Here is a 24,632-nt window from a genome sequence, read left to right as displayed (position 1 = left end):
GCCTTTCCCAGGGGAACTTTAGGACTGTACTGAACTGTACTAGACTGCTTTAAACTTATTATTATTTGAGTATACTCAACTTTAACAGTATTATGCATATTACATACTACACAGTAAAAAAACAGGTTACAGCACTGGGCTGTTGATGACAGGGTTGTGGGTTCGATACTGAGCTCTGCTCTCAAAGTGATGCAGCAATGCTGTCCACCGATCCAGGCATGGTTGTGTGTGTTCTCTGCACAGATGGGTTAATGGCAGATGGCAAATTCCATCTGTGTTCAACACAAGTGGGGAATTGTCTTGTCTTGTCAATTCGTTAACCATGTGCCTTCATTTCAACTCCAGAAATGGTCAAGAGATGTGTCTAGGAAGACTAGACCCTCTAACATATAACTGTGTATATGCATATATAACTATATACCCCTGTGTTTTACCTCATAAAAACATTTTTTACATATAGGAAGTCATTTTAACCCTTCATGTATTGTAGGCAAATGATTACTATCTAGACAAGTTATTTTTAATTAGTTCTTTAATTAATTCAATTAATTAAAAATGAAAAGCAAATGGAGTCTGATACATCAGTATTGCATGGTGTGGGTTGGGGGGGGTTTGCTCAGTCTCTGTTGTTTAAAAGTCTGACTGCTTGTGGGACAAAGCTTTTGCAGAGCCGTGCAGCAACAGCACAGATTCTCCTGTACCTTCTGCCAGACAGCAGCAGTGAAAACAGTCCATGTGAGGGATGAGTGGAGGTCCTTCACAATGCTGATGGCTTTACGGGTGCAGCCTGTGGTGTGAAGGTCTGTGACAGAGGGGAGAGAGACCCCTATGATCTTCCCAGCTGTCCTCACTATTAGCTGTAGGGTCTTGCGGTCTGAGGTATTGCAATTCCCAAACCAGGTAATGATGCAGCTGCTCAGGATGCTCTCCACTGCCCTTCTGTAGAACATGGAGAGGACTGGAGGAGGAGGATGAGCTCTCCTCAGTCTCCACAGGAAGTAGAGGCGCTGCTGGGCTTTCTTGGCTATGGAGCTGGTGTTGAGGGACCAGGTGAGGTTCTCTGTGATGTGGACATCAACGAACTTTGTGCTTTGGACGATTTCCACAACAGAGTCATTGATGTTCGAGGGGGGGGGGAGGGGGGGGTTTAGCACAAAAAAACACAGTATAAACCACAGTATAATTTGACACCTTGATGTTTCATGTCCACAGAAATCATGTGTTCTTATGATAGTCTCCTATATATAATAAAGACAGTAAATAGCAGAATGTTTACTGTATATACACCTACAATGATATTCAATATTTTACACTGTAGAGAATAAAGAAGGTTCTTAAAGTTCTGGGCCACAGTAAGGGGGGTATATACAGTTCTGGGCCAGAGTAAGGAGGGTATATATAGTTCTGGGCCACAGTAAGGGGGGTATATATAGTTATGGGCCACAGTAAGGGGGGTATATAAAATTATGGGCCAAAGTAAGTAGGGTATATAAAGTTCTGGGCCACAGTAAGGGGGGTATATACAGTTCTGGGCCACAGTAAGGAGGGTATATACAGTTCTGGGCCACAGTAAGGGGGGTATATACAGTTCTGGGCCACAGTAAGGAGGGTATATACAGTTCTGGACCACAGTAAGGAGTTCCATAAGGGGTCAGCTTTTGACCACCAGACTGCTGTTAGGTGAACTTTTCTCAAACATAGAGAGGGTTGTTTTTAGAAACCCAGCAGTCTTTATTTTAAAGCCATTTCCAAAACAGGACACATAAAACCTGATGTAGCACAGGCTACTCCATCCCAGTGCTGTTCTATTGTTCACAGTAATCACTGAGGTGAGGAATGAGGACCTTCTCTACACTGGTTCTTGAAGACATTATTTCATCAACAGTGTTCTGCAAATGATGAATCATATCTATGACCTTCCAAATGAAGCGTCCTGCCCTTGATTCCAGTTCATCCTCCTGCACGGCGGCTCGCTTTTTCAGCCGATCAAAATCTGGTAGTGCTTTGGTATCTTTAAAGATACTAAAATCAAAGGTATGGAGATGAGCGGACGTGTCTGGACTGATGTTTTCTGCTGTTTCCAGAGTTCCTGGTTCAGGTTCTAAAAATCTCTGCAGGTGTTCAGGCGTAAACAGTTCAGCGAGCTCTGATAAAGCACCTGCACGCTTTCTGAGACCTTCTTGCTCATGTTTTAGCAGAAAAGAGTGCTCCTCACTTTGGTTCTGCAGAATCTTCTCAATGAGGCTGCAGATGAGGTTTAGATGGTTGGTGACTGAATCAGCCGTTGTTCTGAAAGTGTTCAGACCCTTTTTGACCTTCTCCAACAGATCCTCCACTTCTGCTTGTGTGCTTTTGTTACTTCTGTAGCTCATATATCCACCAGCAATGCCTGTCAAAGTTCCTCCCACAGCACCAGCTGTCCATGCATGGGAAGCTCCTGTCCCCGCCACAGTTGCTGCTGCTGCCAAAGAGACCCCAGCAGTGAAAGGAGACAGAAAGAAAGCTGCTGCTGTAGCTGCAGCTCCAACTCCTCCTGCTACTGCTGCTACTGCTGCTACTCGTCCTCCTCTACTCACTCCAGAGGCTTTGGCTAAGTGATCTAGACACCCATCAATGGTCACCTGCAGCTGGGTGATGATCTGCTGGAGTTCAGGCTGATGTTCCTCATGAAGTCTAATGAACTCATTGCTGCTCTTCAGAAGATCATCTACAAGAACTCTATCATCAACAACAAGGTCATAAATATTATTACAAAAATGATCAACAATTATCAAATTGAGTTTATTGAGCAAATCAATAGTTACACTGACCTTTCCTCAGCAGAGAAGTCTGGACGTCCTTCAATGCTGTCATCGCTGTCAGCACTGTCCTCCTCCACTCTCCGTGTTTCATTTGCTGCCATGATTCAGTTCCTCTGCTCATCAGAACTTTATGAGTTATTTGAAGAAGTACAGAAAATAATGGAGGACTTTTTTCTCTACAATTTAGTCCTTTCCTGTTTCCCACTATCTACAACCACCCCCCCACCCCCCACCACCACCACCACCACCCTCAAACACTTGATGCTACCCACACTGGGAGGGTGAAGGCCAGAAGTTCCTTCAGTACATTTTAGTACCTCCCATGTAAAAGGTGCTCAGTAGTGCTCTGAGTTCCCGCTCTGAGTTAATCTTTATATCATATTTATCATGCTGGAGTGGTTTGGGTGTAATAAAAGAAATATTGTAGAGACACGTAGAGAGCAAAGTCCACTTCTAACACTTAAAACCTGAACTCTAGCTTAAACAAAAGGTTTAATGAACGTTTATGAAGTTTGATTTGCAACAATAATAGAACATTTTAAAATGGAGAAAAAAGAAGAATAATCAACAACAGCTTGTACTGTAAAGGTCACTGTACAGTTATTTGAGTTGTCAGGGTTCTACTTAGAACCATAGCTTGTACTACAGGACCCTAGAGCTCTTTTTAAGGGTGTGGTAAAAGGTCATATTTTACAATAGAACAGGAATTTAGCAGTTTGGGAAATTTTGTGTGTGTCCTGAATCAAATCTTAATCTGGCAGTAATGCAACAATTCTCACCTAATTTTATTGTAATAATAATATTACAATAAACTCACCAAACCTGCCGTCCGTCTCACTCCTGCTTGGTTGAGAGTGTAGAATCACAGAGCGATGAACTTTGAACTCATCAGGTGACTTTAAAGCAGAGGTGAGACATATCACACTTAATCCATTACCAGTATCTCCAATCTCATCCTGATGATAATAAATCTATGAAAGCATGAATACTAAAGGAATATATGTATAATAATATGATCATCTACAGGAGATAGATCGCTTACTTGATGCTCGGGACACTAAAATGACAGACGTCCCAAACGTTTGTTCCAGACTCTCCTTCTATCCGACTACAATCCACTGTAAAATCAGACAGGAGCAAATACACTCCTCCAGAACCAGGAAGCATGCAGAGGAAATCATCACCAACCCATCAGACCCTGGTCATCAGCTGGGTCAGCTCCTCCCAGAATGCTCAGTGGTGACACTGAATGGTGACACTGGAGATAGTGCTGGTAGATTTGATTTGTGCTTTCATTAAAAAAACACACATAAAACTCAATGTTGTCTTTATTTCAGACATTAATCACTCATTTATAATGAAGGATTCAAAGCAGAAATAAAATCTCTTCACTTTATTGAGAATCAGTTTCACAACTGAAACACAACCTTTACACACATTTTCTATTTACTTACTGAAACACATCAACCATAACATATCTGAAGCCATTACATTAAATAAAAAAAGATAAATAAATCTGTTAACTGAGTAAATAAACAGTAACCGTGTATTAGAGTGTCCAGGAGTGTCCCTGTAGAGGACGTGACTTATTTACACTCACAACATCAACTATACATGGAGTTTAACCAGGGGGGTGACCAACACTGCATGTGACATAACACTCCATAACATCATCCAGTAAATCATCATCACACACTTGTGCTTCATGAATATGAACATGATCTACAGCCCAATCAGCAGAATCTGAAAGAAGCCTTCTCCTCCTGCTGTCCTGAATATCCCACTGCTGCCTTCAGTCAGATCCGTTTTTATTGGTAAATGCTCATTAAGTGAATACTGTCAGAGGCGTTATGGGAAGGGGGTTTGGGGTAATGGCTCGTATTCATCAAATCTGCTTACAGTTAAAACAATTTTCCCCCTGACAGTTTCATCTTTGGTTGAGGAGTATGTCAATCTGAGTGTGTAAATTTAAGTGGTTATAAACTCCACATACGAGGACAGCCAGTGGCTCAGGAGATGCTGAATGCTTGCTTTTTATTGGCTCATGGTCAAAACAGGGCATGCTTCATGTAAATTAGAAATCTAAATAAGTTATAGATCATTATATTTAAGTATAATTGGCATTTGCTAATAACCTTAAAGAGACTTTTATACCCCCCCTAAATATCCTGTGATTGTTTTTCTGCAACTTTGATGAATAAGGGTCAACATGTTCATCATACGGCCATAATTTATGTGCAGTTTCATTAATACTGGAATTGTTCTGTCTGCAGAATCTCTCATTATTGGTGTGTACATGCCAACATTTGCCTAATTAAATATATTCCTATGCCTAAGCTTGAAATTGCATCAGATCGAGTTAATACCCTCCATTCATCTGGAATCTTTCCTCTACCAGTGAAGGTTTTCTTGTGGTGATTTACAAGATTTTCCTGGAATTCACAAAGAAACCATTCCCAGTACGGCAGCTCAGACAAATCAGTGGAGATGCTCCATTTAGCAAACTCTCCTCCTGCCGTCCAGTACTGCTTGAAAGGGATCAAAGTTTTAGAATTACTCTGTGGGTAAAACTTCTCATCACTTGCTATTTTAGTTGAGCAAAATTCTATGATGTATTCTGTCGTACCTAAAAAATTCCTTCCAGCCATTCCACCTGAGCGATGGAATTCAGCCCTGTGTTTTTCAGGGTGGTTCTCCTGACTGTTGGTACAGACAGCTCCACAGAAGGGACACTTCTTCCAGCAGCACCTGCAGAAGTGTTTGATCAGGATCTCCTCAGGCTTTTCTCTGAACATCTCCACTCGCAGGTCTGAAAGCTTACAGAGGCTTCCTTTCAACTCCTCAACAGCAGCTAAAAGCTCTTTTTTAATAACATCTACAAGAACATCACAATCAGTAACATCCTCAGTGTCATCACCACTCAGGTGAACTCTAGTATCTCCCAACTCGTCTACAAGACTGTTGGAGAAAATGTCCAGCCACAGGTTCACATCTCTACTGATGCCTTCATCTTTTTTCTTGACTTCATCTCTGGCCATTTCTGCTGCACTCATGACAATTCGATGTATATATTCAATGTGTTCTCTAATTGCAGAAACTGCCTGAGGGTTTTCTGCTGTCATGAACCGTCTAACTCTGTCTCTGATGAAATTTTCAAAGTGATACTTTGGGTAGTACATGTATGTTAGGAAGCGATTAAACTTCTCCTCCTTATCCCCCTCCTGCTCTGCCAGAGACTTCAGAATGTGCTTTTCCAGATCACCTCTGTTTCCATTAAATGGAGGTTTTCCTCTCAGTTGTCCACAGATGAATTTAGCGATCATGTTGTACACACTCTGCAGCATCGTCCCTTTCAGTTTACCACAGATTTGGTCTCCAAGCACTGCTGCTGATGTTGCTCCTTTTCAGTAATTATCAAATAATTTGAAGTACTCAGACCTTTTCTTCTCAAAGTATAGAAGTGGATCATTTGCTTCTTTGTATTTCCTGTGAAGTTCTACAAAGTGTGTCTCTGCCTGTTCACACACATAAAGAGAGAGATTTGTACTGGGCAGCCCTGTATTAGTGTAATGACAATAAAGTATTATTAAATAAAAAATTAATAATAGCTTGATGCTTCTGGAATAAGCTTTCCATGGCTTTAAATATTTTTTAATCAAATAAATACATTATGTAACATAATGAACCAAATTGTGGTTTGAACAGTTGGAACAGGCCCATGATCTCTATCTAGGAGTGTCACAAGGATAACTCCAGAGTCCAATATTCTTACGTTGTGAAAAAACACATACACTGTGAACACTAGAAAGAGTCATTTACGGTCACTGGTTCCCGGGCACAGAACAGGTTCTCTTTAACAGAACTGAGTTGTTGTAGTGTACATGAAAACACCCCAACACCTCAGCCAGGTTCTCCTCAGTATTACATCTCTGTGAAAATGGGGTTAGATCCAGGTTCTCCAGTATCCAGAAGAATCTGCTCTACAATAAACCATGGAGCACAGGAACAGAGTGCTGTTATTCTGACACAGATGTGAATAAAAATATTCAGAGCTCAAAGACTTAAACATAAAAGTCACTGCACATGTTCTTTATTACAGAAAGATATTACAAGTCTGCCCCTCAGGTATCTAAGCGTAAGGATAAGAAAATAAAATCAATAAATGATGTGATAAATGATAAATTATACAAGAATGAAAGGTAAAAGGCAAACAGAAACTGAAGCAGAATTTAGACTCCAAAAACATCTGATCAATTACATCTGGGGTAAGAACCTTTTAGTAGAGATAAGATAAGATAATCCTTTATTAGTCCCACAGTGGGGAAATTCTTAGTGTCACAGCAGATTATCAGTCAATTATCAGCATTCAGCTGTTCAGAATACTGGCTACCCTGCATATATACTATAATATGTTTTAATAAGAAAAGATTAAGTTATTATTACTAGTAGTAGTTGCCTAGTTTGACACATGTTATGACATGTTCTCTGACACTGACCATTTGGAGGACAGAGTGCTCTCCTGCTGCAGCTCTCAAATAAAACAATTAAACTGACGAACGGTTTGCTGAGTTGTAGTAACAATATCCCTGCCATTTTGACCTTTCATCAAGGAGTACCACGGCCGAGTAGTCAGATAAAAGTTTTTCGATGATTTTTTCCTTCACAAGACCTTTTGTTTAAATACAGCGAACATGTTAGTCACATTTATGTAATGTTTTTGATGTTTCCCCTCTGCACTGCAGACCAGTGTTCTCTTCGTTACATCCAGGGACGAGTCAACAGTCTTTGTTCCCTTCATTTTCTTTTCTAAATACAAAACCGCCAGCCTCACACACAACACTGTAGCTATGATTAACACTTCCTTGACCCTCCTCCCCAAGGTTCCACAAGCTCATGCAAGAATGTGAAAGATAATGGTGTAGCATTGGAACACATTTATGGCATGAGTTCTTAATCTGACATAGTAAACATTGTGAAAATCGTGTGTAGTCTTGAGCTTGTCATAAAGGCCTGACAAAGCTTCTGAAGGGAGGAAACTCTAACACATGGGTAAGCATTTCGTCTTACCCATGTGTTCCAGTCACTGACACCACATTTGTTGTAATTCCTAAGCTGTTAATGCTGTTGTTAAACCCTTGAATTGTAGCTGAAAGTATGAATTTCAGCTACATCTTGATTGCTTTATTTCAAATCCATTGAGGTGGTGTACAGATGCAAAATTCTAAACACGTAGGCAGGTAAGGTAGGCTTATGGACCTGACTGTATTTACTGTATATTATTGCTGGTGACTGATTTGGTGTGTGTGTGTTGTCCCCTTTACTAGAGTCCTCAGAGGACAGTGTGTGAACTCCATAGGTCAGTAGAGTGTGGAACTGGAGCTTTCTGTGAGCAAACGTATTTTGTATCAATGTACAAAAGAAACGCTTGCTGCCTTTTTGTTGGATGAGATTCATGAGAATGTCTGAGCGAGTATGTGCACACACTCAGAACAGCACTGAACTTCGTGGTGGAAACAAATATAATAGATGTGTTTCATCAAAGGAACAAAGAAATGCCACTGAGGTATATATCTTGGTACCTGTTTAAATTGAAGTCACACAGTACAGCAAGTTCAGTGTCAAAACATTTATTATTCTTAATCTCTCATTTTCACTTTTCTCTCTCTCTCTCTCTATTTCTATCTTTTCTCTTCTTTTTTTACAGTATGTTTTGCTACAATTCCCCCTATACTTGCTCCTACAATTCCCCCTATACTTGCTCCTACAACCAATCCTACACAAGCTGTCACTATTTTCCCTTCCACTGTAGCACCAGCAGGCCATGCAAAAAAACCTATTAACGCTCCAACTAAAGCTCCAACTATAGCACCAACTACAGTCCAGACTGCTAAAATCAAATGCCTCTTTTTTCTCTGTGTAGATCTACTGATTGGCATTTTCATCCCCATTTCCACCATGACTCTCGCCTCCTCCCCCTCCTCTCTCAATAGTGCCTCACTTTCCTCTCTCTTTCTCTCCTCTATTTTATCATCAATGTTTACTACTGCTTCCATGTTTTTTGTCTTTTCATGAACCATCTTAATGTCTCTCCTCTCTCTCTCCTCTTCCTCCTTTCTCTCGATTTCCCCCTCCATTCTCTCTGTCTCCTTCTCGTCTCTCTCCTCTTCCTCCTTTCTCTCGATTTCCCCCTCCATTCTCTCTGTCTCCTTCTCGTCTCTCTCCTCTTCCTCCTTTCTCTCGATTTCCCCCTCCATTCTCTCTGTCTCCTTCTCGTCTCGCTCCTCTTCCTCCTTTCTCTCGATTTTCCCCTCCATGTTCTCTGTCTCCTTCTCGTCTCTCTCCTCTTCCTCCTTTCTCTCGATTTCCCCCTCCATTCTCTCTGTCTCCTTCTCGTCTCTTTCCCATTCTTCCTTTCTCTCGATTTCCCCCTCCATTTTCTCTGTCTCCTTCTCGTCTCTCTCCTCTTCCTCCTTTCTCTCGATTTCCCCCTCCATTCTCTCTGTCTCCTTCTCGTCTCTTTCCTCTTCCTCCTTTCTCTCGATTTCCCCCTCCATGTTCTCTGTCTCCTTCTCGTCTCTCTCCTCTTCCTCCTTTCTCTCGATTTCCCCCTCCATTCTCTCTGTCTCCTTCTCGTCTCTCTCCTCTTCCTCCTTTCTCTCGATTTCCCCCTCCATTCTCTCTGTCTCCTTCTCGTCTCTCTCCTCTTCCTCCTTTCTCTCGATTTCCCCCTCCATTCTCTCTGTCTCCTTCTCGTCTCTCTCCTCTTCCTCCTTTTTCTCGATTTCCCCCTCCATTCTCTCTGTCTCCTTCTCGTCTCTCTCCTCTTCCTCCTTTCTCTCGATTTCCCCCTCCATGTTCTCTGTCTCCTTCTCGTCTCTCTCCTCTTCCTCCTTTCTCTCGATTTCCCCCTCCATTCTCTCTGTCTCCTTCTCGTCTCTCTCCTCTTCCTCCTTTTTCTCGATTTCCCCCTCTATGTTCTCTGTCTCCTTCTCGTCTCGCTCCTCTTCCTCCTTTCTCTCGATTTCCCCCTCCATGTTCTCTGTCTCCTTCTCGTCTCTCTCCTCTTCCTCCTTTCTCTCGATTTCCCCCTCCATTCTCTCTGTCTCCTTCTCGTCTCTTTCCTCTTCCATTTTCTCTGGAGGATATTTAGAGAAAAACAGAAAAAAGAAAATTCAATGGATTTTGTAAATGTTGCTCAGAGATTCCATCTACAGTTGTTTCTGTTTTTTCAGTCTCTTTCAGAAATCATAATGGCCTAGATACACATAACACAGTCAAATAAAAATGAAAATAAATAAAGGCAGGAATTATAAAAAATTGTATTTTTGTCAACCACTGATTCAAGATTTGAAACATGAACTTGAAACACATTGTGAACAATTCATGACAGAAAGCTAAGAGGCTGCAAAATGTGTAAAAACATGAGAAGGGCTACTTCCATATAATGAGTACCTGTTAAAATATTTAATCTGTAGCCTAATCTAAAGGATTACTATAGTGCTGTGAAAGGTATCTCCCATCTCTCTGATTTTGTCTATTATTACACATCACAGTGAATGGTTTCAGATATTTAAAGAGCATGTTCTTTTGACTGTTTATGAATTATGAAAAACAGTGTCTGCTTGCCAACGAATAGGAAATAGAAAAATAGTCTCAGGATAGCGATATGTTTAATTCACATTATTAGGAAAACGGCCAAACTGAGACTGAAACAATCGATTATCTGCTGAAGTTAAAGGCGGCTGGACTTGACTGCGACCCATCCAAATTACTAAAGAACCAATCTGTTTGTTTCTCTGATCTTTAGCTTTCAGCAGTTTGTAAAAGGAAGTTCTGAATTCCTGCTAAATTTGTTTGTACAGTCAGTCACACAACAGCTATTTTTTCGCTTGTGTTTTAGCAGCATTCTCACTGGCTACTAACACTGCCACAGTGTTTTTGTTTTTCAGTGGGTGTAGCCACAGTGACTTCCGTTACCTCTGACATCGCGGGCATACCCTTCATTAGCAAGAGAAGCATTTCCCAAAGCCATTGCACATTGTAGTGTTTCCCTGCTTCCCACCCAACTGATCAAACTAATGTGTTCCATCACAATCTCGACCCTCAGCCAGACTGCATAAAGCGCTTGGCTCTAGAAATGCTATGATCCACGCTGTTGCATGAACCTGGTGGAAGAAATCGGAGACACCGAAAGCAGGAGGAGGCAGAAGTGCAGAAAGAGGACATGCTAGGCTAATGGCTGAGTCTCAGGAGGAGTTAATTAGGTTATTAACAACCCTTTAGTTAAATTGAGTAGCGGTGGCTAGCTAAGACAACGGCTAAACTTGGGAAACCACCAAACCATTAGTTACATTGCTGAAATATCATCCAAAAAACTAGATGGTCTTCTCTTCTATCACAAACATAAAGTAGCAACTTGGGCTGTGTTCTGACGAGTTGGTCAGAAAACCTTACCCAGCTTTACCCACAACCTAACCCTGATCCTAATTTTTACCCTCACCCCCTTAATCTCAGTCTAATCCAGTTGGTCAGTTCCAACAGCAGGTCTACAGTAGCTGGTTGAGGATGGTGAGATGGTCTGTATTAGAGCTGTTAGATGATCAGTGATCTCTCAGGTGACTGTCTGACTCTTTAAATAAAGTGAAGAACAGAATTCAATGAAATATTATAATTAAATTGTATGTATGCAGTTAAAAGTCTCTTGATAATCTACTGAATATTCAGATGCTGCTGATATGTCACTGATTTAACTGATGTGTTATTGATCTGTTACTAAGATTCAGATCTAAAATGAGATTCTGCTGATAAAACACAGCCTATCTTGAACTCAGCCAGTCCTGCTAAATGTAAAGCTCATACTTAACGTACACAGTGATGTAGTTGCCATGAAGCACTAACTGGGTTCTTCAACAAAACTATTCTAAAACATTTACAGAAAATACTGATTCTAGATTTTACTCAAGCTCAATGTGATAATTATATGTTTTTAAGTCATTGACACATTGGATAATATTGTTCCATAAATAAGTATAGTGACATTTTTCAAAGTAAAGTGACATTAAGACAAAGTGACATCTACAAACAAGTAAAGTGACAAGATCGAAAGGGCATTCACTGTGAAAAATATGTAATAACAGAGAATGTGGGAAAGGAGTTAAGCACTTTCAAGTAGATTTTGTAGTAGAGCATGGCTGTTACTTACTTTTGTAAAGCAGCAGGCACGCTGAGTCAGAGGTAAAGATCTTTTCAGGGTTTCTGTTAAAATAGATTTTTGTTCATTTCATTATAGGTATGACATATACAGTCATGGCCAAAATATCAGGACCCCTGCACTTCTTTCAGAAAACATACCAACTCTCCAAGAAATGTGTTATTGTTTCCAAAGTGTGGACTACCTAATATTAATTATGTTTGACTTGTGCAGTTGCTGACTTGTGTAAATCTATGAACACCCTTCACAGTTATGCACTGAGCTCCTTGAGCATTCCAATTGTACTGTGTTGGCCAATCCAATGAGTGTTGTCAATCAAACATTTTTGTGTGTTGTACACAAACTCTTCCCCTGAAAAAGGCAGTTTAGGGAAGCTGTGGAGATCTTAATGAGATATGGAATACAACCCTTGGATAGAAGTGCTCATATGCTGGTAAGACAGGCAAATCCATTGACTGTCAGGAACCTGCTGGAAGGTTTAGCTGAGGATGGTGCACTGTTTCACTGCACAGGATGGTGCATATAAGGATATAAGGATAAGGATGGTGCACTGTTTCACTGCACAGCATTGCTGGCAGAAACATAAACTTCCTGGAACAGTGATAAAAAGGAAACCTTACCTGTGACCTTCTCACAAAAATCCATGTTAGAAATATACCACAAAGTAACTAAAGAAGCCAGATGAGTTTTGAAAAGTGCTGCGTCAAAATGATGATGTCAAAATAGAACTATTTGTCTACAATCAGCACTAAAAAAAACTGCATTTCATAGAAAGAACATCTTGCCAACTGTGAAGCATGCAGATCTATCATATTTGGGGCATGATTTCTTAATCAAGGTCTGATGCATAATCAAATAAATAAAAAATAATCTAAACTGCTACACAGATTTTTGGTTAGCTACATTAATTAATATTTGTTAAGCTTCAGGGGCTGTTTACTACTGCTTTTACTGCTTTCACTGTTTCCCAACTGTATAATTCCATTTTTTCACGTAATGTGAATCTAGCATTGTGTTAATATCATGATGAATGGGTCAATAGAAATGCTCCAGAATTACTTGGAATAAAAGCATTTTGCATTGACTTCCATTGAAAGAGAAGAAGGTCTTTTTTTTCATTTAGAGAAATTATTAAGTTTTTTATGGTACTTGTTTTTATCAATGTCTTGCATCAGTTAAATTCAGATCACATAGAAATATCATTTACATTTGCATTTTGTTTAGTGAACAAACTGGCAAACACTACTTTATCTTATCATTATTTTAAAGGCTTAATTCATTTTAAAATATATTACTTACTCTGAAACTGAAATGGTTTGATGAGGTGATGGACTGATAATTCTGACTATTTCTGGCTGTGGAAAAAGAAATAAATACACTTATTAGTTTATTGATATTGTGTATTAATATCCTTAAACTTCAGACTGTCCAATTAAGCCTAATGGCAATTGCAGTAGAATCCAGAGTATTTACTTGACTAATTTTCACAGGAAAGAAGAAATACACAATATAGGCCAAACCAACCCAAATCAAAACACAATAAATAATGAAGAATAAAATAAATGCTATGCAGTTTCTTCACACTGACACATCTAATAAAATGGCTCCTTCATTCAGTAATATTAATTTTAATATTATAATATGTATGTCTTTGATAAGTTTTTCTGTTTTCTAATGCCTACATCCCTCTGTCCTAAATTTGCTATAATGCATATTATTTACTCTGCTCAGTTCTTATTCAGGCACTGTGTCATCTGTTCCCTTCTTCATGGTTTTCTGATATGTTGTCATTCACATGTTCATTTCAATTGTTGGTAGTATCTTTGGGTCTTTGAAAAGCACTTTATAAGTATAAATATAGTTAATTATTTTAATTAGTTAATTTTTTATTTATTTATAAATCCATTTACTTATAATAATTATTATTTATTTTTTAATTAATATTTGTTTTATTGTTGTTGTTATTATTATTATTATTATTATTATTATTAATAATAATAATAATAATATTTTTTTCAACAGATAAAATATAAAGACAGTTTACCTGCCACAGATCCACGGTAGAGTCATTGAACTCATACCACAAACCGTCTTCAAATGACTTGATGCTAACATAGTAATGTCCACCACGGAGAGAACCAGTATGATTCACAACTGCATACAGATCATATGTGTGTCCCTGCAGGAGAAAATTATGTGACCTTTTGTATTAGTAGTTTTTCCTTTTATTGCAGTTTTAACATGTATTAAACTATATACAGATCAATATGTCATATTTGCTAAAGACAGCAATGGAAAGCCCATGTAAATACAAAATTTAATACAAAAATATCAAATATAAATATAAAATTCTATTTCACAGCCTAGTCAACAGGAAAGTTGTAACTGATTTTTGTTACCTATGCAAAACACAAAATACAGAATATGTAGTTTAATAATTCACTATCTATCAACACTGCATCTTTGAAACTTGATTATTGAACTATATTTATCTCATCTAATAGTAGCAATGCAACTTGTGCAAATTGTAGTCCCTCTTTTGCACTACCACAGTGTGGGAATTATTTCCACTTTGAGATAAGATAATCCTTTATTAGTCCCAACTGCTGTATTGTTGTCTAATGTACTGTGTTTTTATATTGTTTTTTTGTTTGTTTCTTTATCTCCTACATGTAATAGATTGTGTATTCATCTTCTTGTCTAATGAATGCTATATATAAAACTCCACACACAAGACTCTTGTTCTGTATTTTTTATATTTTAAAATACAGAACCACAACAATTTTAATATATAAATATTGTATTTATAAATGTATAAATGCCCTGACAGTGTTGTGCAAATAAATAAAAAAATTGGTGACTTTGGTGGATATTAGGTTTGGTGACTTAGGTTGGGATGTCTGTGTTTTATAAATGTGAAATATTTGTCAGTTTTACAGTTCACTGATGATAAACGTAAGCGTTTACATTCACCATGTTTATCATCATACAAGCCTTGCTGTGTTCAAATCGCTGAATCTGATTAGAACTTAAATGTATTTACTGATTGATTGTATGTACAATGAGTATTTACTCATTGATAAGATTCTTTATGCATAATATTAAATTTTGTTTAAGGTCTGAAATAAATGATTATATGAAATGTCTTTCTAATGGCAAAGGTTTACATTAGAATGTGCAGAAACTATACACATTCTTGAAATACTATTGAAACACCTTTTTAGCGCAGCCACTTTAACAATAGGACATCAATTAAGTTTAGGGACGCACCTGTTTAATTAACAGGAAAGGGATGTTCACTGGACAATCCTTTTTTCTGTAAGTCATGATGGTGTAATCGAGGTAGAACCTCTTCAGGTGCAGCACCAGGATCTCTGGGAATTCACTCAACTCACATCTCTGTAAGACATTTAAAATTAATAAATATAAAAGTAAATATACTCTTACACTGGCACACAAGCATGACAACTGGAAACATCTCAGATGCATTACAGATCAAGTCTACAGTGAAGAAGGCACTGAGCAGATGTGGATAATAATGTTCTACATTTATTCTTTGTTATATTTACTAGCTAGATTTATTTGTACGGTAAACATTTTCTTTTCACTTTTGTCTACATTCTTTTTGCTGCATTTTTAAATAGTTTTACACATGTCTTTCAAACTAGAATCAGAAAACTCCTAGGTTAACAGTAATGAATGGTGTAAATAGTACATTGTAAAACTTACTATTTCATGATCAGCATCTTCTTTACAGATATGGCAGTAAAGCTGATTTTCTCCATCCATCACTTCTACATTGAAATGAGCATCAAAGCAACTTTTCTGGAAAAGAAAGGAAAAACTGAAACATTCTGGCTGCAAATAGTAATTTATTTTCAGAATGCTGCATACTGAATGGCGTCACATAACATACATGCTGCATTAGCAGTACAAATTTAGGATTGTTTGTTAAGTACATAAGAAACTAAGTATAAAATGTGCAGCTAAATGTCATTATAGTTACTGTAGAGAAACTGTTCACTTATTTACATGCAGACCGTCAACAACACATGGATCACATAACCAGCTCTCAACAAGGATTTAATTAACAGTGTTAAATATTCTACTGTTATATTTGACTCATTTGGCACTGTCCTCATATTGTCATTGTTGTATTTGAGTAGCTGCTACTACATATGCTGTAACAGGGTCTGGCGAGATATTTTGTCCACTTAGGTTTGTCCACTTTTGACTGTTTGTGTGACACAATATTAGATGCTTATTTCCCCCTTCTCCATTTAACATCACATTATACAAAATAATATACTGCTATATAAGTTAATTTACAAATTTATTCCAGACTAATTCCAGAATATTTCAAATTGATATACACTCAGCTCACATAATGCACATGATTACATTTTACCAATCAAATACCAATATGTCTAATTAAACATTCTTCTCTAGTCTTCCTTTTTATTTGAATGAACTTAACAAGTCAAGTAATCTAACTAACAGACTTTAATATAAATCTGTGGACTGGGGAGAAGATTGCACAAATAGTTAACAAGTAATCTGTAATTTGTACCAGAATAGTGTTTTAAAATAAACCTGCTCCAAACTACAGCAAATATGTTCTTACTCACCACATCAATTACATTATGTAGATCTGCTTTCAGACTGATGGGTATAGAAAAAAAAGGAACCATTTCATTCCATTTGTTTTTGCAATTGCCTAAACAGGCTGTGCGGTGTGTCTCCTCTCCCTGGAACATCTTGAAAATCATCAATTGAAGTTCATTATCAAAACCCTTTGATTCCTTTAAATTAGCATTTTAAATACATCTGGGTCAGATACAGGGGCATGCCTAGACTGTGCAGGTACCCGGGTCTCTGCCCGAAAAGAAAATCTTTTTTTACCAAATGTTCATGAAATTAAACTCAAAACTCATCAAACCCATTTTACTGTGAGAGGCTTCGCTATATTGGTACAATTCTTCTAAAACTGTATAGAGGACTACTGCACTAGTTGTACTAATATATTTAGTGTACAGTACTGTGTGTTTGTGCTTAACAGTGGCATAGATTTCCTTTTAACTTTTTAACAAAATCAACCAAACCATTTGAGTAGTGTTAAATAAACCATGGGATATGTTACACAAGAAATGCAAAAAAATATTCATTTGATATTGCAAACATCTCACCTTCAATATCTGCAGTGCCACGTTAGTCTGACCTACTTATATATTGAAGCGCAGTGCAGACACTGGGTGATTATGTCAGATTGCCAGATTTCTTACATTATCATTAACAGGTGAATTTTGGTGAAAGATGGAAAGACATGAAAGATGGTGAACATTTCTTCTCTGGCTGAGTCCCGGATCTCTGCGAACTCATGCCTGCTTTAAACAAGCTAAACAAAAACATTCTGAAAAGAAACTAAATGCAAATAGAGGTTTGAACACAGCTGTGTGATCAACCTCTAGTGATTTTATTGTCATTTGGATGTGAGTTGTATCACTGAGGAGGCATGTAGAAAATTAGACGCTCTCCTCAAAGTTCACCCAATAATGTGAATTTGGTATTAGAAAAGACCAGGGGCTACAGCCCAATAGCCACGAGCTAAGCACACAACCGATCAGATGTAAGGATGTTTGTTTGGAACAGATTCTGTGTATAATCTACTGCTATGAAAAAGTATTTGCCCCTCATGATTTCATCTGTAGATGGCACTGATTGGATTGCTACTTTAGTGATTCATGACAGACATTAATGTGTGTTTCTTTAAACACACATGCGGTGCAGATGTTAATCAGACAAGTTCAATCAAGAGGGCACAGCTTACCTTGGACATCTTAGGAGTGATGGATTTCAGTATCTTCTGCAAATATACTGCTGCATCCTGCTGCTCATGCTCTTTTAATGAAGAAATACATACAAACGACACAAAGTGCATTTAATTTTACCATTAGTTAAAAAAAAAGTTTAAAGAAGATCACATAAACACTATAATGAAAACACACTTTACCATAACTGGAATATAAGAGAATGCACTGGGGGTGATATGGTGAAAATCATATCATATCATGATATTTAAATACATTTTGACAATACACAATATTTTTGCAGACATGCAGACATGCATCAGTATGGGCATATGCTTAAAAACTTCTTGAATACATTCCCATACTTAGTACAGCAATTGTTATTCAAAAAGTGCTGCACTTCATCCAGTTAAACAGCACTAATTACACTCTCTGTAATGAATTTTCACTGCTAGTGGTACAGTGTATAACTGTGTTTGTGACAAATAACAGCTGGTCAGTGTTCTTGACAGTATCCACAATATGCGGACAAAAGTATATCAGGTATCACAATAACAATCAATCAATCAATAAATAAATAAATATACATACACACATTACAGGTAGGAATGTCATGGCAATAATGATTTTTGAGCTATTCTTTTTTTGGGGCAGAATGAGTTACAAGTCAAAGCAGCTCAGTGCAGATCTGTGAAGAAGTTTTGTAGATTTACACAAATCAGGAATGCCTTCTGGATCTATTTCTAAACATCTGCAAATTCTAAGATTCATCAGTGGGGATTCTAGAGTCTTTTGATAGGGACAATGTTATAGTAGCACTACGACTACTTTACACCAATACAATTAACTTGCATCTAATTTTCATAACTTAGCATTCATCATGTCATGCCCAGAAAAACAAAAGAAATAATGTGATGCTAGTGAAAGTTACATTATTCCAGCATCTGAAGTGTTACTGTGTTTGAGGACAGCGAGCGTTGGACACCCAGGGGAAGTTTGTCCCAACACTTCGGTGCAGGACAGAAAAAAGTCTGGATCTTAAGGACCAAAAGAATGTGTCTGACAGCAAAGCAAGGATTCTGTCAGATTTGTATGTTGAGAGATGTTCATTGGATTAGAGGCTAAACTAAATTACTTGAGGAGTTTACTGTACCCTACTGAATATTGTTTTTGAATAAAAACACTGTAAGTATCACCCTGAAGCAATAACATTAACAGGTGAAGTATGTATGATGTATTTACTTTGAATTTAAAATATTGTTATATTTCGTATAATTCAAATGTATTCTATTAATATTGAATTTGTGTTATTTTATTAGGTCAGCTGAGTAACAACTTGTGTTATCCCTGTTCAAATAATTAACGTAAACCTGTGGAATGTTAGCTAAAATCCTTGACTTAAGATTGAGCTGAGATGAATATAGTTATTTGTGTGTGACACCTTTTATTAACTGGTAATTGTGAAATAATGTTAATTTGTTTGTTCTTGGTTGTTGTTGTTGTTGTTGTGTATGTTGTGACTCATTCTGCCATAGAAAAAGAACAGTTCATAGAAATCACTGAAAGCCCAATATTGCCATGACCTTCCTGTCTCTGATGAGTGTACTTAAACCTCCCTACACAACTGTATGTGTGTTAGATTTATAAAATCACCATTTTTAATGTGTAGAGTTCTGATGATTCCACTTGTAGAAGCATTTCTGTTCCCAGCTTTCAATTCCATGAATAACTGCTGAAGTTCATAGGAAACGCTGCTCTCTGTAGGCGTTTTTAAACTGTAACAGAACATATATTAAGAAGACAGCACATTTTTAAAGACACATCTAGAACTTAAAATAACTAAAATAACCATCTTACCTCTCAACAGCCTTCCTAAAATCTTCTGTCATGAAGAGAGTTTGAAGAACTGTATTTAGGTAACATGTAGCCCCCTGATTCCTCAGACCCACATAACCTACAGAGGCTTTTGAAAAAGGGACAACTCATAGTCATATCATTCTTTGTGCCATGTCTTCAGTTGTCCATGCACTTGAGGACTGTAAAATAACAGTTTTAGAAGACATACTAACACACATTCAGTGATGTTTACACTAAAAGTTTACAATGAGAGGTAAGCAAACTATTCCACTAGATATTGTTGTAGTTTAGAAGAGCCCATGTGTTTGATGTACAAATATTAGACCATATTGCAAAAAACTGAAGCTGTGTGCTGGCCTTATGAGGTAGGGTATATGGTTCAGTGGCTCATGTCTCCTCTGGGAATACCTCACATCATTAATAACATACAATACTAATAATAACAATAATAATAATAATAATAAAGGTCAGAATTATTTATATATTTTAAAACACTTAGTAGTGTAGTGTGTATCAAAGATTCAGTTAACATTGTAGTGATCCCTAATTAATCAGTAGTTATGAATGTCTAACATTAATCTAACATTTAAAAAATCAACACTACAACTAATCATACAGTTATTTACATATTCACATTAACATCAATCACAGATCTAATCTCTCTCCCCCTGATCAGATTATTCAGTGTTGACCATAAGAGCATGCGTTACCTTTTTGAGTCTCGGTTCCTCTCAAGGCTTCTTCTTCCTCTTGCTCTGAGGGATTTTTTGCTTCTTTTGCCACTTTTGCCACTGGTTCTTTTACTAGTTAAGGGAGGAGAATTTACTCAAATGTATGTAGTGTGTACAGTGTGTGTATAGTGTATGTAGTGTGTATAGTGTATGTAGTGTGTACAGTGTGTATAGTGTATGTAGTGTGTACAGTGTGCGTATAGTGTATGTAGTGTGTATAGTGTATGTAGTGTGTACAGTGTGTGTATAGTGTATGTAGTGTGTATAGTGTATGTAGTGTGTACAGTGTGTATAGTGTATGTAGTGTGTATAGTGTATGTAGTGTGTATAGTGTATGTAGTGTGTACAGTGTGTATAGTGTATGTATAGTGTATGTAGTGTGTATAGTGTATGTATAGTGTGTGTAGTGTGTGTAGTGTATAGGGTAAATTAAAGTGTATTGATTCTGTATTTCTTATTTTTTGTATATATTTGTGTTTATTGTGAGGGACTATACACATTAATACAGACGTTAATGTGAAGTAATAATAATCCTAATTTAATTTGCTAGATCAATAATAGTAATAGAGTTCCCTTTGAATATTAATTTGTTTCATCAAGTCACCACTCATTGCCATGATGATATCTGTGTGTTTCTGATCTATGCTGGAAGCAGGAATAATGTACTTACTGTGAGAATCTATCCCAGTGTAGGAATGTTCAGAGAGTCTTTTGCGTAGATTACACTGTAATACAAAATACAAATACTACCATACACATTTCACTATAATACACAATAGCCCAAATCAGAAAAAAAATCTTCATTGTTTGCGTCAAATTGTCGAACAAATGTTCATACTTTTAGAATAAATGGTAACGGTTATCATGGTGACCTCCTGAAAGACATGCAGGGATGAGATGTTCTTTATTTGCTGACAAAAGTCTACCATTAAGTGGCTGTAAACCAACACTAGGTATCTGGATTTGTTTTGGTTTATCCTCTGGTTTAACTCACCTGATTGCCACTGTTGGATCCAGCTGAACATATGTTGTGGTCAGACCATTGTGGGGTGGATTCATGTAGCTCCTCTTTTCCTGATTTAAACAAAAACCTTTCATCATTAGCACAACTGTGTAAAAGCATTCTCTGACCACCGTGTGGCGCTGTCGGTATTAAGCTTTTGGCACTTAAGTACTTGAGTAAAGAGGAAGTGCATAGACTGTGCTATGAAAAGGCATTGCCTGAAAAGCCAAGCTGTGAAACTTTAAGAGTGATTCCAAGTATTTTCAAATGAGAATGTTTACACATGATAACAGCATGGCGTAATAGTATTTTCACTTGTTACAATTCTCCATGATAAATACTGCATATTTTAGAATACTTGTTGAGCACTGTATTAGCCTCATCTGTGTCTACCTCTGATGCTACTCTCATTCTTTGCGATCCATTGAGAGACCCAATCAAGACTGTCAGACTGTAAAAAGCTAGCAGCTGCAGGCTTCAGTAATTGTACTGACCGAGTCAGTAGCTGGGAGTGTCAGAGAGATCAGAGCAGTCCGGTCTTTTCGGATAAATATTTCACTTATATCGCAAATATTTGACTAAAGTATTTTACTGAAACATGAAAGGAAACATGATAATTAACGTTATGACTCAACAATTTAACAAGACCTAACATTATGGCTGCGAAAACAGGGCTGAAATGTGAAAAGCAGGTAAGCACAGTATGCTGAAGATCATGAGGTTCACTTACGCTGACTGGTTCGGGACATTGTCCTGCTCTGTGCGAGCCTGTGCTGTTCGTAGAAGGCAGATATGAGCAGCTCTCCTGGGCGGCTGCCCATGTAGCCTATACCCTAATCCGCCACAGGCGGCGCTATTGAACCAGACCTATGCTCGGCGGTTCCCTCCGGGGCACTGAGTGATGTTGAGGGGCAACTACTGCCAATAATTCATTAACTTTATATTGTTCTCTGAATTACAAGGAAGAATTACTTAGAATCTGTCTCATAACTATTTGGACACATTAGTTTAACCTTTGTACACCAGCTACGTAGATTTTAAAGAACTGACTTTCAGCTTTAATCCAAGGGTTTAACAAGAATATTGGATCGTTTATATGAATATAGGCTATAGGAACTACAGACATATTTACATGGTCCTTTTTCATAGGCTGTTTTCAAACTGGAATTCCCCCATGACGACTCACAGGAGCTCTAACTACTGAAAATGAAAGCACTGTGAGAATCCAGCTGCTGTACATCGAGGGCTGCATGTTCTTCTTTCATTTTGATGAAGTTTCTACATTGTTTAGAGGTTAGGTTTGACACTGATTGGAAGAACAATGATTTTTCAAGTGTATCTTCAAACTGAGGAGAAAAAAAAGCGCATTAACGTGGCAAATACAAAGGAAGAAGCGATGGCAATGCGGGTTGAAGACTTCAGAAAGTTGGTTATGAAGTTTATTCCAGGCTTAGAAGGTAGGAATCATTCATATTTACAGATTTGATCCAGTTTGCTTAAGCGTGTGTTGGATTGTACACAATAACTCTCTTTTTAGATCTTTAATTCTAGTTCTTTTACTTTTGATTAAAGCCCAGACACACGCATACGTCACTGCTTGTCTGCTTATTTGCCAACACACAATCTTAGTAGTCAGTAAACACTTTTAAGAAAATTAAAATCACACTTTTATTTGATGTTTTAAATACAATTATAATGAAATAATTTATATTCAGCTTTTCCTCTTAACTTTATTTTCATATTATTTAGTTTTTAGTTTATAGTTATTTGTATTGTTTAAATGCAAGTTTTAATTTTAAACTAAGGGTATGTACGGGTGTTCCCTAAATAACGTTACATACACTTATAATAATAATAATAATAATAATAATAATAATAATAATAGTGATAAACAATTACTTTATTATATATTATATAATAACATTTTTATCATATTATTTTGTAATACATTTTTGAAGATCCTGAACAAATAACGCTGATCTTTGGAAATGAGCATATGGAAGATGGCAAGCAACTTCGTGATTATCATTTAAATCATGGCTCTACTATCACCTATGTAATGAGGATGCCAGGTGGAGGTATGGGTTTCAGCTTTCTTTCAGTCTTTGCAAGTGTGCTTCAAAATAGTAATTACATCTTTAGAAGTATCTTTAAATAGTTTTTTTTAGCTCTTGCCATTTGTAAATATATAAATAAATATCTATGATCAACTAAGCATATTGTCAGGTATAAAAGTTAATGCGCTTTCTTTTCTATTTGTATTTCTTATAGTTGTGTCAACTTAACGGAAGATGAAGACTACCCTGCTACAGACCCAAATTATATATGCACAGTTTATGTAAATACTTGCTGAATATATGTGATTACATGTTACATGCTAAAAAGTAAATTGATAAAGAAAAGAATGTCCCCCTTACCACTTTCACAAAAAAGCAAGATAAGTAATTGATAAATATTCAGAATTGTTTCAGAAATGTTGTCTAATAAACACAACCCTTCTTTGCGTGAGATGTGTATGTGTGTGTGTCTGTGTGAATATGGAGAAGTCTCCTGAACATAACATTAACTTTATTGTTAAAAGTGCTACTGAAAAGACATTTCCTAATTCTGGAAGCCTGCCTAAAATCATTGGCCGCAAGCAGAAATACCATGAATAACAGGGTGCCAGTCCATCACTGGGTACCACACACATTCACTCAATTACTCCTAGGGACAGCCAATTCACCTAAGTTAAATTCAGAACATGACAGAAAAGGATATCTGATTCACAGAACAATGCTGTGAAAATGCCTCTTCCTTTTGTTATCTGTCACTGTCTTTATTAATGGATTGACGGCAGAGAACACCTGAACCGGTTTGGCATGTTCTTGTGAGGTGAACAATTTATAACAGATGGATGATGTGAGCATGGACTTGTTGATTGCTGTGTAGAACTGGATCATCAGGGTTTGCAGTAGATTCATTTCTTTCAGGAAAAACATCCTCGACTGTGCTTTCTCTTTGCCGTAGAGGCCATGTTTCCCTCCCATTTCAAGTCCCTGCTGCACCAAGACACCAGCTGTTTTCACAGATTAAAGTAAATACCAACATTCAAACATGGTAGTGGTATATATAACATATGACATAGAGAAAAAACTAACACAAACAAATTGTAAGGACATATAAGTGAACAGTCAGTTCTTGAAGGTGTCTCAGGAAAAATGGACAGCATTAGAATCTGAG

At 37.4% G+C, this 24,632-nt stretch overlaps 2 protein-coding genes and 1 long non-coding RNA gene across 4 annotated transcripts; 1 reads left to right on the top strand and 2 right to left on the bottom strand.

The window, feature by feature from the left end:
• Positions 1 to 577: 577 nt before the first annotated feature.
• On the bottom strand, positions 578 to 3,938 carry LOC140551592 (uncharacterized). 2 transcript variants are annotated; one of them, XM_072675076.1, is made up of 4 exons: positions 3,844 to 3,938; positions 3,619 to 3,697; positions 2,811 to 2,927; positions 578 to 2,718 (listed from the first exon to the last, which is right to left on the bottom strand). In XM_072675076.1, the coding sequence occupies exons 3-4, from the start codon at positions 2,900 to 2,902 to the stop codon at positions 1,806 to 1,808; spliced, it is 1,005 nt and encodes a 334-aa protein (XP_072531177.1). In that variant the 5' UTR covers positions 2,903 to 2,927; positions 3,619 to 3,697; positions 3,844 to 3,938; the 3' UTR covers positions 578 to 1,805. The 2 variants fall into 2 exon arrangements, with proteins under 2 accessions (XP_072531177.1, XP_072531176.1); XM_072675075.1 differs by having other exon boundaries at positions 2,811 to 2,914.
• A 4,489-nt stretch (positions 3,939 to 8,427) lies between these two features.
• On the bottom strand, positions 8,428 to 22,190 carry LOC140551584 (uncharacterized). Its single transcript, XM_072675064.1, has 14 exons — positions 22,141 to 22,190; positions 21,402 to 21,481; positions 21,078 to 21,132; positions 20,387 to 20,479; positions 19,677 to 19,782; positions 19,473 to 19,594; positions 17,840 to 17,910; positions 16,641 to 16,769; positions 15,742 to 15,837; positions 15,283 to 15,411; positions 14,057 to 14,191; positions 13,312 to 13,367; positions 12,004 to 12,056; positions 8,428 to 9,936 (listed from the first exon to the last, which is right to left on the bottom strand). Exons 1-14 carry the CDS (start codon positions 22,157 to 22,159, stop codon positions 8,480 to 8,482), a joined length of 2,601 nt encoding a protein of 866 aa, XP_072531165.1. The 5' UTR covers positions 22,160 to 22,190; the 3' UTR covers positions 8,428 to 8,479.
• A 452-nt stretch (positions 22,191 to 22,642) lies between these two features.
• LOC140551597 (uncharacterized) lies at positions 22,643 to 23,876 on the top strand. Its single transcript, XR_011979269.1, has 3 exons — positions 22,643 to 22,867; positions 23,369 to 23,488; positions 23,682 to 23,876. It is a non-coding gene; the product is annotated as an uncharacterized lncRNA (long non-coding RNA).
• The last annotated feature ends 756 nt before the right edge of the window (positions 23,877 to 24,632 follow it).

Source organism: Salminus brasiliensis, chromosome 3 (genome assembly GCF_030463535.1).
Source record: "Salminus brasiliensis chromosome 3, fSalBra1.hap2, whole genome shotgun sequence".
NCBI lineage: Eukaryota > Metazoa > Chordata > Actinopteri > Characiformes > Bryconidae > Salminus > Salminus brasiliensis.
Note: the sequence above shows the minus strand (reverse complement) of the source record. Positions and strands in the feature narration are given on the sequence as shown.